The sequence below is a fragment of the Cydia splendana genome, chromosome 7 (genome assembly GCF_910591565.1).
Source record: "Cydia splendana chromosome 7, ilCydSple1.2, whole genome shotgun sequence".
Taxonomy (NCBI): Eukaryota; Metazoa; Arthropoda; class Insecta; order Lepidoptera; family Tortricidae; genus Cydia; species Cydia splendana.
The window spans coordinates 3,910,022-3,924,408 of record NC_085966.1 but is presented as its reverse complement, the minus strand read 5'-3'; the positions used below and the strand labels follow the sequence as shown (position 1 = coordinate 3,924,408).

The following is a 14,387-nucleotide window of genomic DNA, read 5'->3' as shown; positions in this document are numbered from 1 at the left end:
TATATGTTGAAAGCTGGCAGAAATTTGAAAACACTTTTTCCGAACATTGTCCATGTTACATGTTTAGCCCATGCTCTTAACAGAGTTGCCGATCAAGTTCGTGTTCTTTTTCCAGAAGTTAACCTATTAATTTCAAATGTAAAGAAAGTATTTCGCAAATCTCCGAAAAGAGTAAAAGCATTAAGAGAAATGTTTAATGGAATTCCTTTGCCTCCAAACCCAACAATTATTCGCTGGGGAACATGGATCGAGGCTACCACTTACTACAACAAGTATTTTGATGAAATAAAAAGCGTTATAGACACATTTCGTAATTCAGACGCACAGTGCATCGTCAAAGCAAAATAATCTTTACTCAGTGCAAAAGTTCGAAAAGATGTAAATTTCATAGCAAAGTATCTGCAAGTAATACCAGATGCTATAAATAAACTGCAGTGCCAAAATCTATCTCTTAGTGAAAGTTTGACCATAGTACAAAATACATACAAACATATATCCAAATTAATTTTGAATAAAGATGGAAAACAGATTTTAAAAAAGTTCAAAGTGGTTTTGCAGAAAAATGCCGGATATGAAGTTATGAAAAAAATGTGTGAACTGATATCGGAGAAGGAGATAGTACTAGATTCAACGATATATCGTTCTACATTTGATTACTTCCGTCGTTTTAAAAACGCACCCATTACAACAGTAGCAGTCGAAAGATCATTTAGCCAATTAAAATGGATATTTACTGCACGACGCCGCAGATTAAGAGTAGAAAACATAGAGAAAATTTATGTCGTATATTACGAAAATCACTTAAGATCAACAAAAATTAAATAATGTTGTACAAAATAAATCATGAATATTTATTTGATATGTCGATTCCGGGTCATTATTTACTAACAGAGTGTAAAGCAAGATTTATGAACATTATGCAACAAAAACTTCGTGCTATATATGATGAACTTCTTGGAGGCTTATAATGTGTAGGCAGAAAGGTCTGTTTTTACTAAACGGGCAGTCTGTTTTACCACTTCTTTAATAAATTTATATTTGCTCCCGCGATAACGATGTATGTATATTATAGATTTACGGTCCGATTTTAACTTTAAGATACGTCAATTAATAGATCTAGACACGATATGGATTAGATGCGTCAGTGTCAAAAGTGACGTTTTTGTTTGAAGAAACGTCACATTTGACACTGATATGTCTAATCCATATAGTTTCTAGATCTATTAACTGACGTATCTTAAAGTTCGTATCGGGCCGATAGTTAGAAATCGTAGTGTCCTGTTGCTAAACCTGTATTATTCAATTATTATTCGTGGTTGATCAATTTTTCTACAATGCGTCCAAATTACGAGTATATTCTCCAACATTTATTTTAAGCAAAATTACAAGAATTTTCATGATTCACTAATCAGATTTTGCAAGTTAAATTTTACCCACTTGCGGAGTTCTAATTAAGTTACAAATAAATACAAAAGAGAGGTGTATGTGTGTATAAATTTGTGTATGTGAACAATTCGAGGATGCATGTAGAGTAGTTCCGCACGTGCTTCTATTACGAATATACCTTGTTCCGAACCTAGTCAAATATTTGAGCGACTGAACTTAAGGCAAAAAATTTAGATGCTGCTCTTTCGTCGGCAAGCGCGGCGGAGGCGCCCAGGCCATCTCCATCGGCAAGAACTGCGACAAGTTTGGCATCGTCGTGCACGAGCTCGGGCACGTCGTGGGCTTCTGGCACGAGCACACGCGCCCCGACCGCGACCGGCACGTGCAGATCATCAGGGACAACATCATGATGGGTGAGTTGAGACATATCGTGTAAAAAAGGAACTGGATCAGCCATCCGAAAAGGCCTTCCTGTCACCTATTCTGATGCTGCGTAACTTCATGCCAATTATTAACTTGAACTAGACTGTCTATAAATTGTATACTTGGGCCGACTCAGTCGGTTGTCCCAAGTACTTTCTCTTTCACAAAGTTGTCTGAACTTGGGGGACTGCCGCGGAAAACGAAAACCGGAATTTCGTTATCTGCCTTTCTATCGCCCTATTCGAGCAATAGAGAGAAGATTACGATTATGGTGTCTTGCAGTAGGGCCTCTGAGTATGAGATTTTATTTTCTCATCGCAAATCTCGTAGAATTTTGGTGGCAGTACAATCGAGTTAAATTAATCTGTATAGCCAATTCCTTTCAAGATCTTAACTAACCATATCTTCTTTAACATTACCTAATCTTTTACAATCTGGACTAAGGCTTCCACAGTTTTGCGATTCAGAGTATCAGAATCCAGTGATTTTCCTGTTGAAAATACATTTCGTAGAATTATATTTTTGGTCTCTGGTTTCATTTTAAGATGATTATTTCTGCAGCAATCTAAAAACAGGATCGTGCTCCATCGCATAACTCTCAAATTCAAAAGCGTCCAATAAGCAAGCCGCGTCCGTAATTTAAAAGCATGGTCGCGCAATCCTATACAAATGACATCCGTATGGACTGCCCTCCATAGACTCTGCATTACAGGCTGTCCAAATATGAGATAAAATGTTTTAGGAATATTTTTCTTCATTACAAAATGTCATTTAATTTTGTCAACAGATTTTAAGCCATCCTATATGAAGTATAACATTATGTAAAGACTATAGGTAATTAAAGATTGTATTATTAAAAGTAAAGTAATCGTGGGTCCACTATTTTATACAGTCATGTAGGTTATGCGATTCTAGGTTAAGGGAACTTAATTTTTGTTGATATTCTTAATTTATTCGCGCAAATGCATCAAACTTTAACGTAATTTACACTCGCGAGCGCGATCATGTTATTATATATATTTATGTGTGTCGTTTTTGTAACTAGATCAGCTTTTACGTGATCACTTAGTGATGTAAAAATTGTAAAACATCTAAATAACCAATAATACAAACTTTCACATTTATTTACGAATATATTTTTAGTAGCATTATGAGACCACATCGTGGCGAGCGAGAATTTTCTCTCTATTGAGAAGTAATCTGTGGAGATTCGCCTCTTTCGTACAACGCAGAGAAATATCGCCGAGCGGTGGTCGTGGATATTAAAGCGCAAATGAAAAACTGCCAGAAATTCCACATCTGATTCAAGAATTAGAAATGCCTTCCTTTAATTATTATTCGCGTCTGTGTGAAATATCGGATCCCTTTGTTTGACATACCTAATTGAAACTCATAACATACTTAGGTAATGTAATGATTGTCATACATTATTATCGTTAGTCATAAGTCTGAAACCGTTAACTTTTCAGGATTCTCGTAAGGTTATCCTTAAGATTAAGTTAGGTTAGGTTTGTTTTATGGCAATCCTGAAAAGTTACGTGTTTCTGAGAAAAATCAAATTATGACTAACGAAAATGCGGACAAACAATACATTTTATACATTATGACTTAAAACTTTATGGGAAACAATAGAGACGCGTGAAGTATACTCGTAGTATAGGTAGTGATATAAAAATTAGAATTACTTAGATTTATTCGTCTTCTTTTAAATGAATCTTCTTTTAAATGAATTCATGAAACTAGTTTCAGCCCGCAACATCGTCTGCTTTGAATGATGATGATCAGTCATAGGAATCCGCGGGGCAAATTGTGAATTAAGACTTTATGTTTGTGCATAAGTGCAACTAATTACAACAAAATAGTTAAAAATTAGTTTTTAATTGCCTAATCGTTTTAAAACAGCCTAAATTTTGTTGTAATTAGTACCATAAGTTCACAAACATAAAGTCTTAATTCACAATTTGCCCCACGGATTCCTATGTCTGATGATGATGATGATGATCCTAATCATCACTACACCTTATAAAACAAAGTCCCCCGCCGCGTCTGTCTGTTTGTGTGTATGTATGTTCGCGATAAGCTCAAAAACTACTGAACGGATTTCCATGCGGTTTTCACCTATTAATAGAGTGATTCTTGAGAAAGGTTTAGGTGTACAATTTGTTAAGGTTTTGTGTAACCCGTGCGAAGACGGGGCGGGTTACTAATGATCGATAAAAACTATTCTGTCCTTCCCCGGGTGTCAAACTTCATCTTAATCGGCTCAGCGATTTAAGCGTGAAGAGGTAACAGAAAGACAGAGGTCAAGGTCGTGTAAAAACCAGATCAACACAATAACAAATTGTGACATTAGAAGCAACCTCCTTGTGACTAACTAATATGACTCTCAAACCTAATTCAGTCACGAAACCAGTTAACATCTGGGCCCTGGGATGTCATTCAGCCTCCTTATGAAACACGTATGAGTCCAATTCTCGAAGTGCCCAGTTAGCCTTACTAGATAGTAGTTCGTTTTTAGGGTTCCGTACCCAAAAGGTAAAACGGGACCCTATTACTAAGACTTCGCTGTCCGTCCGTCCGTCCGTCCGTCCGTCCGTCTGTCTGTCACCAGGCTGTATCTCACGAACCGTGATAGCTAGACAGTGGAAATTTTCACAGATGATGTATTTCTGTTGCCGCTATAACAACAAATACTAAAAACAGAATAAAATAAAGATTTAAGTGGAGCTCCCATACAACAAACGTGATTTTTGACCAAAGTTAAGCAACGTCGGGCGTGGTCAGTACTTGGATGGGTGACCGCGCGTTTTTTTTTTTGCATTTTTTTCCGTTTTTTTTTTTCATTATGGTACGGAACCCTTCGTGCGCGAGTCCGACTCGCACTTGCCCGGTTTTTTTGTTTATTCAGTGCCGTATTTATGTATTTGTTTCGTCTGTACAATAAAGAGTTAATACATAAAGTGTATTCATCCTTACGTGTCTCATCATGTAAACAAACGTGACGTCAAAGTTATTCCAACAATACGATTCATAGACAATCTAGACATCGTAATGTCAGATGTTTTTAAGGTGATCCCTTCGTTACTGCGATTATTGATGAAAATCTTATTAGCTTCGAGCAACACCGGCTTCCGACACATCGGAAGGGAGGGGCCCAAGCGATATCTCACCGTACAAATCTTTCTGCCATTTTTCGCGGGGGGAAAGGTGCACACAGTCGCACTTCTCACACACTTACATACAAAATCCAATCTGTAATGACGACACAAATACATAGAAAATGACACACGTCAAAGACAAATCTTGCAAACCTCGATCTCTTTTTGTGTACGGACGAGTGACAAGTGTCACAACACGCACACTAACACATTTTCGTTGAAGTATGTTATTGTATTCTGAGAGATGAGAAGTCGGATTTGTCGCTCGACCGATCCGCAATTTGTACTGAGCGAGCAAAATCGATAAATCCAACAATTACATGAGACTAAAATATAATAATTGTGTTTGAATGTAATTAAACGTATGATATGTAAAAAAAAATATTACATGTGAAATGTAACACTTTCTTTTTGTAAATTTGATGTCCCCGACCTCTTTTTATAACAAACAACCGGGCAAACAGGCATTTTTGTGCAGCAGTGTTCACGCGCGCGTCTGGACTCGGTCTAGTGAAAAATCCAAGTGCAACTAGTTTTATTACCCGCGCTAGATTAGATTGACGCGCTAATCTTGTACCTCGGCAGAGGGGAAATAGTGCGAATGCCGCCTCCCTTCCGTGTTGCTCGAAGCTTATTAGAGTTAGACCAAAAAAGCAGCGATTTCGATTTGACACATAAGTTTGACGTTTAAAATAACACTTGTACCTACTGCGTGGGCTATCAAAATCGCTACAGACTTTTCTTTTGCTTTTCTTGGTCTAACTCTATAGACATGATATTTTTCAGTGGTTATTTGGTTGATTTCAATACTTTATGAGTTTCTTTTATTATAGGTCTAACAACATTTTAAGTGATGATTATTGTGCAAGTAAAAAATAAATGAAAGCTTGTAAAACATTGTATTTACGATGGTTCGTATAAAAATTCAACTCGACCTCGTTTGAGTAAGTTACACCAACACGGTCTGCGTGTCAATTGCCGGTATACATCCATCATGTGACGCGTAATTCCGTTAACGACTCACTCCAAATTAACCTCGTTCATCTTTGGTTAATGCTTTTAGGTATATTTATTACTGTTTGGATTACACCTATGAGTTTAGGTGCCGTGAAATTATGTGATAATGTGTAAAGCGGGGCTTTCACTTTGTACCTATTTGCTACAACTACAACAATGCGTATTTTTTTTAGTAGCCTATTTTGTGGCCCACTGCTAAGCAAAGGCCTCCCCTATCTTCCGCCACTCATCACGGTTTGGTGCATGCTCCCGCCAGTCGCTGCGAAAAGCGTCGAGGTCATCCCGACATCTCTTTTTTGGTCTGCCTCTGCCCCGGCTAGTCTGCGGTGTCCATTCAGTAGCCAGTTTGGCCCAACGATCCAGGTGCATACGGCAGACATGTCCCGCCCAATCCCACTTGAACTATAATGCGTAATAAACAGAAATATTCTGAAGAACTCTTCTTCTCTTCTTTCTCAGTCCTTCATTGCTAAGAATCGCAACCACGTGCGATTTGCCCCACGTTTGCTATTCATTCGGCCTAAAATCATATGTGGAGCAACATCATGAATTCCTGAAGATCTATCCGTTCACTAATACAGTCATGAAAAATCTTCTCTTCTTTCTCCGGCCTTATCCCATGTTCAATTGGGGTCGGCTCTCCTAATCGCTTTTCGCCAGCCATTTCTGTTCTGGGTCGTCATTGGGTGTAATTCTAGAGCTTCGAGGTCACTATTTACTACTGATAGCCATGTGAGTCGGGGGTTTACAGTCATGAAAAATAAGACGCGAAAAAATTGTAAACAACATTAAGCATCATGCGAGTATAACATGTGTATGAGTTTTTAGACAAAGTACTTATTACCTAAGTAAGAAATTTATATTTAGTTGACGTCAATTTGAGAATATATCCACGTTTTTTCTAAATTAAGGCACCCTTTTAGATTTTGAACTTTGCCAATATTCAACATCAATATCTTTGGTGTTTAATTATATAAGCTAAGCAATTACCAACCGATTTCGTTGCCAACTGAAAGTCGTCGAATAAAATTAATTACTCGTTTTAGTCAGGTCAAAGGCCTATTCGAAATTTCAACATTGCAACTTGATTTGTTATCGATATTATACGGTGTTGTCACGACACACAGTGCAATTTGATCGTACATTTTCGTTCGCACAAGTTCGTATCATATCGATGACAAATTCAATCAAATTGCGATCTCGACATCTCGAATAGGCCTCCGACTTCCCAATTCTCCAAAATTAAATAAAATTACAAAGTTCCGATTATAACTTGTAAACTCCTCGAGTTAGCGAAGTAAATATTTTTGATTAACAATAATATAGCTTCGGGAATGGGATTAATGTTAGTTCAGAACAATGTTATTTGGGTCACAATGCTAATTTACGTAACAAATTAGATGCTTAACGATCGTTAGTTACGAAAATGTTTGTGTCAATGTTAGAACTTGTCGGAGTAAAATATTGTAGGTCAATGAACTTTCTACCCCTTTCTATTTGGGCATAAAAATGTGGCTTTCCAGTCTATCAGAATTTCTGTTTAAATTTCAAAATAAAACGTCCTTATTGCACTTGAAGCATAAGGACCTTTATGTGATGGAAAGCCAGAAAGATAGTTATATAAAAGTAACATATTAATTATTGGTTCGGAAAAGACAGACAGACAAGACAAAAACCATTGTTATAGTAAGGGTTACCCTAACCCCTAACGGGACGATTAAAGGACCCTTACGGATTACCCATTAGGCGAGGAAATCCAAATGCGGCCACTAAGAGTACCATTAGCATCCGTATTTCCTCTCTAAACACTCTTAACAAGGTCACATGTGCTAAGTCTATTAAAGTCACTAGGTATAAAGGTAACTTTTCGATGCCAACTGCAGGTGCACTTACTTTTGCGACTTTACTTCTGTGGCATTGACGCCACCGTTGCTTCTGTCTGTTTCTTTGAAATAACAGGTGATCAAAAAAGAGATGGCGGAATGACCTCGACGCTTTTCGCAGCGACTGGCGAGCTTGCACCAAACCGTGATCAGTGGCGGAAGAAAGGGGAGGCCTTTGCCCAGCAGTGGGACATAACATAGGCTATTAAAAAAAACATGTGATGATGGCCGCTGCATTACTGCCGCGATTATGACATTCATTCGTCATTTTATAAAGGAAATTGACAGTATAGCTCCCGCGTCAAGGCCGCAGCAGAAATGTTACAACAGTAATGCAGCTGCTATTTGCATCCGAATGTCACCTTAAAGACGGATCGGAAGGATTGAACATTGTAATCTTGGATATAATGCTTGATGTACTTATTAGTCGATCTTCGCTGTCAATTGGACAGCGACAGTGACGAAAATTAATAAATTTTCTTGATAAAATAAACAATCAACTATCTTGGGCCCGTTTCTCAAAAGCTTGTATCTTGTAATACAAGTGGAAGTCCCTTTCTAACAAAATCTGTCAAAAAGTAACATCCGCTTGTATTACAAGTTGTAACTTCTCACTTCACTTCAAGGGGCCCGTTTCTCAAAAGCTTGTAAGCTTTTGAGAAACGGGCCCCTGAACGTTTGATCTGTCACTCATTTTACCAATGAAATTGACAATAAGGGTAACATTCTATTTCTGACCGCAGCTGCTCTACTAGTACGAACGCGTCGGTGTTATTGTCAATTTTCATAGTAAAATGAATGGTAGTGCTGCTGTCGTTGGAAATGGACTGTCACCTTTACTCCAGCTATCAGAACGTTTGATCCGTCACTCATATAATCAAGGAAATTGACAGTCACCGTCCGCATCAGTAACATCGCAAACAGTAACGCGGTCGTCATTCAAACGTCACCTACTTGGATAACACGCATGTCTAAAACGAATAGGTACTCGTACACTTGACCTGATTGCGTAACGTACGCTTAAATCTTCTTTTCATTCTCTCACACCGAGATGATCAACGTAATTAGATTAGCGAGGCCAAACGTAGAGCGCCGCGCGAACCTTGCGCTCGCATGTTCGGTCTTTGTCCGTTTTTGGATTCGTGACAAACAGAGGCCCTACCGGGTTTCTTTATGTGCCTCTCTATCGCTCGAATATGCAAGAGCGATAGAGGCGGACCTGTCGGGCCCCGGCAGGCGGTAGGCGGGGCGCCGGCGCCCTGCGGTCCTTGTTGTAAAATCTACTCGACCAATTTAGAAGGTCTGTCCGTCTCCATACATATTATTAGAAATCAGTTACCTTCTTAAGTCAGTCGGATTATCATTAATTATCTAACAAGTGCTATAATATAATATAAGAGCACGCGTGCGTAATATTTCGGTTTATAAGCCTAAAAGCGATTCAATAAATTCCACGCTACGAGCAAGTGTGTTAAAAAATTGGGAGTTAAATTGTGTTCGTGTTGAAGCTTAAAATTGACGACAGTTACATTTTTGATCGAATTGTTAGTTTGATTGTCTCGTCTCGTCTGGACTCCCAGTTAAAAGACCCTTCCCATTTGAAACGCCGAAACGGTGTGACAGTGAGCCCGCGAGCACAGTGCCATTGTCAGGGCACATTGAAACAAGCACGCCGCTTCCAACGCATAATCAGCGCTCGGAAGAAAGATGGCTTCCGGCCCATTCACGATTTAGGCGCTATTCATCAAAAATTAATAAACTTGCATGCGTGGGCGCTTGTGACTTTTATGACTAGTTACACCGATTGGTTTAGTAAGAACTAGTACTGTCGTATTATTAAACTCGTGTGAACTAAAGATTGGCTTCTGCATGATGAACAATAATCGTATTTAATATCGTAGTAATAACAATATCGGTGTTTTCGTAACATTTTCTCGAGTTGAATAAAAGGAACTGATATAGCAAGTTTTAGCTGAAATAGTGAATTAGAGATTACAACTAGAGAATTAGAATTAATAATAATCATCTCCATTTTATTTGAAACTAAATTAGAAACAACTAAAATTAAAATAAATTAGGTAAATACGAACTTTGGTGTTGCCCGGCGTCAAAGCCAAAGAATTTTTTTTATTGATCTAAATCTGTGCCGTGATCTACGGATGCATATGCTTGTTACAAGAATTATGGAAATTATAATTAATTAATTATTGATCATATTGCTGAACTAAAATTCACACGCTTTAGAAACATGTAGGTAATTCACTTGCAAATAAACTAAACAAACATTTATTAATAGATTAATTAATAAATACAGAAACGTGTTATTTTCCCGGTCGTTATCTATTACGGGCTGTCTCGGAGGTCAATAAGTTGTAAACATTGTACACAAGGTAATGAACTAATGACATTAGTCATATTTACATGGAATTATTTTTGCGCAGTATTACCTACAGTCAACCTACGAGTATGTTACGTAAAAAAGAGAAAAAATGCAGTGTTAGATACCAGCTACGTATCGCTTTTGACGATTTTTAACCAAGAAAACAAAAACACAGTTTCAAATATGTCCAAAAATTTCACGGAAATTTCAAGATACTTAAATTAACAGGAAACAATGGAAACTTTTATTATGAAAATGGAGAATTTAGATTCCCATACAAAAATATGAGAAGTTCCCGAAATTTTATCATGCTGGAAATTTTGCAATTTTATAAAGTATTCGACAGCACATTGGTAGATATAAATATACATTACACACATTAACTCGTTATTACTCGTTTTCGAACGACCGGTCTGGCCTAGTGGATAGTGACCCTGCCTGCGAAGCCGATGGTCCTGGGTTCGAATCCCAGTAAGGGCATTTATTTGTGTGATGAACACTAATATTTGTTCCTGAGTCATGGGTGTTTTCTATGTATATAAGTATGTATTTATCTATATAAGTATGTATATCGTCGCCTAGCACCCATAGTACAAGCTTTGCTTAGTTTGGGGCTAGGTTGATCTGTGTAAGATGTCCCCTAATATTTATTTATTTATTTATTTATTTTATTCAAGCTTTATGAAAATTGTCCGCATACTTGCAGGTACAAACAACCCAAAAGCGAAACACCGTTTTAGTGAGTTTCAGGTCGAAATGAAATAACCAACATGCCCGCTATTCAGGAATGGCAAGGGTAGCGTTATCTTAACAACATAATAATTGGGTCACCTCACTTTGTCCAGGAATTACTAAAATACCATTTAACAAGCCCACTGGGCCACTAGGTATTTAAACTATCTTTGCAAATTGCCCCGAACTCATTCAAAAGTGAATGCTCAGCGTACACTTTTAAAAGTACTATTCAGGTTGCAGATTTACAGTTCCTAAGGAATTTAAACTTTGTGACTTCGGATTATAGTTGGATTTGCAACAGGGCACTTCTAAATCAGCATTGTTAAAGTTCTTCGGATGTCCTGGGTGCGCTGAATCGTTTGAGTTTTGCTGATAACTTCGTGTTGAATGGGAATTTGGAATTAAATTAGGTCGCGCTTGACTCGGTTAACTGTTTGAGCTAGACTTAAGCTTTGGACCTAGATTGTATAGACCTACATAGTATTTAACGTCACAAAGTTCTAGTTAATACGTTTAAAATAGAATAGCCATTAAGTAGTATATGTTGAATAGTTTATCTATTTAATACTTGTTAAGTATTATTACAGTTCATGCATTTACAATTTTCACCGTTTTACCCGCAATTTCGTCGAATATTTTGAATAAAAAGCGTGATTTTATTTCTTGTGAGAAATATGTACCTAGATTGTATGAACCTAGCTAGTCTGAAGAAGAATTGTCATTACATTCTGGAATCTGGTTGTGGTGTGAGGTTGAACCCACAAAATAAACTTAAAGGCTATGATTTGGCTAGCGTAAGTTATTATACGATATTACGTATAGGTAGGTATTCACTTATTGGAAGTTGTCGTTTAAATCTCTGTTCAACTATATAATAATAATTTCAGCCTATAAACGTCCCACTGCTGGGCACAAGCCTCCTCTCATGCGCGAGGGGGATTGGGCTATAGTCCCCTTTAGAGATGGGTAGTGAGTAAATACTCGCGGGTAAATACCGAGTAAATACTCAGTATTTACTCAATATACCCGTATTTACTCGTTTATACCCAAATTGGTGGGTATAAACTATTTAGAGTGCTGAAAGGGGCATATAAATTTGAAATATAGATGTATATTGTAAGCCGCTACTGGATTAAGTACTCAAAATTGTAAGAAATGTATTTTTAAGAGGGGCACTCCATACATGTAACTAATTGTCACAAAAAAAAATTTCAGAAACCACCAACGTGTTGCACATCATTAGATGGGTCTTTAAAAATAACTGGAATGTTTCTTAGAACATTTTTGGATAAATTGAATATTTTGAAAAAAAAACCGTTTTGAAAGGCCAAAATAATGTTTATCTCTCTATAACTTTAGAACCAAAGTTCAGAAAAAATATATAAACATATAGGGAGATTAGCCGTATAATTAGAATACAAAAAACACAATTTTGAACATCATAGATTGAGCCATTTTTGAGTTTTCTTTAAAAAACCCTTAATAAAAGGTCGTAAGTGCCGCGTAAACACGCACTTTTGCGCGACATGCAGTTATCTAGAACATCGATAGAATTCAAGTACCATATTTTTAAAGTAAATACCTTCTTATTTAAAACAAAATTGTTAACTATGCATTATCACAATTTGCCTCTCACTTATAATTACCTTTTTTCCTAAATTAAGCGTCCTATATGCTTTTTATTTTATAGATATTGTTAATACACGTTAGCACTCTTCAATAAAAGACAATTTGGTTCTTAAATCTCACTTTTTGAATATTTTATAAGCAATCGTTTTTACCCACCTAAATGAGTAAATACGGGTATTTATCGGGTGCTTTGAGTAAATACCGAGTAAATACTCAGTATTTACTCACCCCTACCCATCTCTAGTCCCCTTGCTAGCCCAATGCGGATTGGGGACTTCACATACACCTTTGAATTTCTTCGCAGATGTATGCAGGTTTCCTCACGATGTTTTCTTTCACCGAAAAGATAGTGGTAAATATCAAATGATATTTCGTACATAAGTTCCGAAAAAACTCATTGGTACGAGCCACAGGATTTGAACCCGCGACCTCCGGATTGAAAGTCTGACGTCATATCCACTCGGCCACCACTACTTCTACTCGGCCACCACTACTTCTACTCGGCCACCACTACTTCTACTCGGCCACCACTACTTCTACTCGGCCACCACCACTTCTACTTCTACTTCTGTTCAACTATACCTAAACATATTTCGATACAAATTGTATTAGAACAACATTCTACCCCACTACGCATAAGTAACAGCCCCAACCGTAAACCTTTAGAAAACGCATGCAATTATCTACCGTATTCTCATGCAATAAAGTCCAGAATCAGATGGATTTTCCAATGACTGTTACAGCTTTTATGCTTGGTGAGGCAACAAGGGTAACATTCCATGTTTAACAGTTCATTTTGCCTTTGCAACAGCTTCGGACTAAATCTAAGTTCAAAACTCTTTGCCGTCTGTTCGTATAGGCAAATTGCTCAATTCGGCTTCTGAATTAATTCTGTTTACAAATTTAGCATTCAGCGATTTAAATATCCTTGTGGCTTGCAGAATGGTCCAAGGTTCATTTGGATCATTCACTGTCTAAACTTTTACATCTTTAAACTTTAGGTTTTCTGCTGTCTATCTCAAAGGGTCGTCGTCATAACTTTAACATTCATCTTGATACCAGGAGACTTTTCCTTTTCTTACCTACAGTATAACTTACATAGTTAAGTAATTGGTTTACTGCCACTGCTGCTAGTAGGTACTAGTAGATAGATCTACTAGAGATCTGAGTCGTAAAGACATTGGTTAAATGTCAAAATAAATGAATTAAAATTCCAGATTACGGGCCACTAGGCTAAAGTGGTTGTCAATTGTCTTAAGACTTAAATTTCTTTAAATTTGATTTTTTAACTTTTCAACGCTTTGCTATACAATAAAAGATGATTCACGCTAGACCGGGACTTGCCTGGGCCGAGGCGTCAGACATGTCATTTTCTATGACGGCCGATCGGTGATCACGTGCATGGTGCTTTACATAGAAAACGGAGCGCCGGAAGCTCCGGCCCCGGCCCGGTCTAGAGTAAGTCATCCTTAATCGCCCAGTACAATTTATTCTCATTTCCATTTTCTTTTCAGGACAAGAATACAACTTCAATAAGCTAACAGAAGAAGAAGTGAACTCCCTCGGACAGACGTACGACTACGATTCCATCATGCATTACGCGAGGAATACCTTCAGCAAAGGCACATACTTGGACACGATTCTGCCGCTGGAGGTCCATGGAAAGAAACGGCCGGAGATCGGGCAACGAGTCAGATTGTCCGTGTCTGATATAGCCCAGACGAATTTGCTATATAAGTGTGCTAGTAAGTTGAACATGAACATATCTTTATAAAT

General features: G+C 37.6%; 1 protein-coding gene across 1 annotated transcript in view; it reads left to right on the top strand.

Moving 5' to 3' along the window:
• LOC134791984 (bone morphogenetic protein 1) overlaps nt 1–14,387 on the top strand; it is a 130,244-nt gene that overhangs the window by 80,697 nt on the left and 35,160 nt on the right. The window contains exons 7-8 of the mRNA XM_063763081.1: nt 1,621–1,799; nt 14,126–14,356. Coding sequence (XP_063619151.1) covers nt 1,621–1,799; nt 14,126–14,356 — 410 coding nt within the window. The remainder of the gene's footprint in view (nt 1–1,620; nt 1,800–14,125; nt 14,357–14,387) is intronic.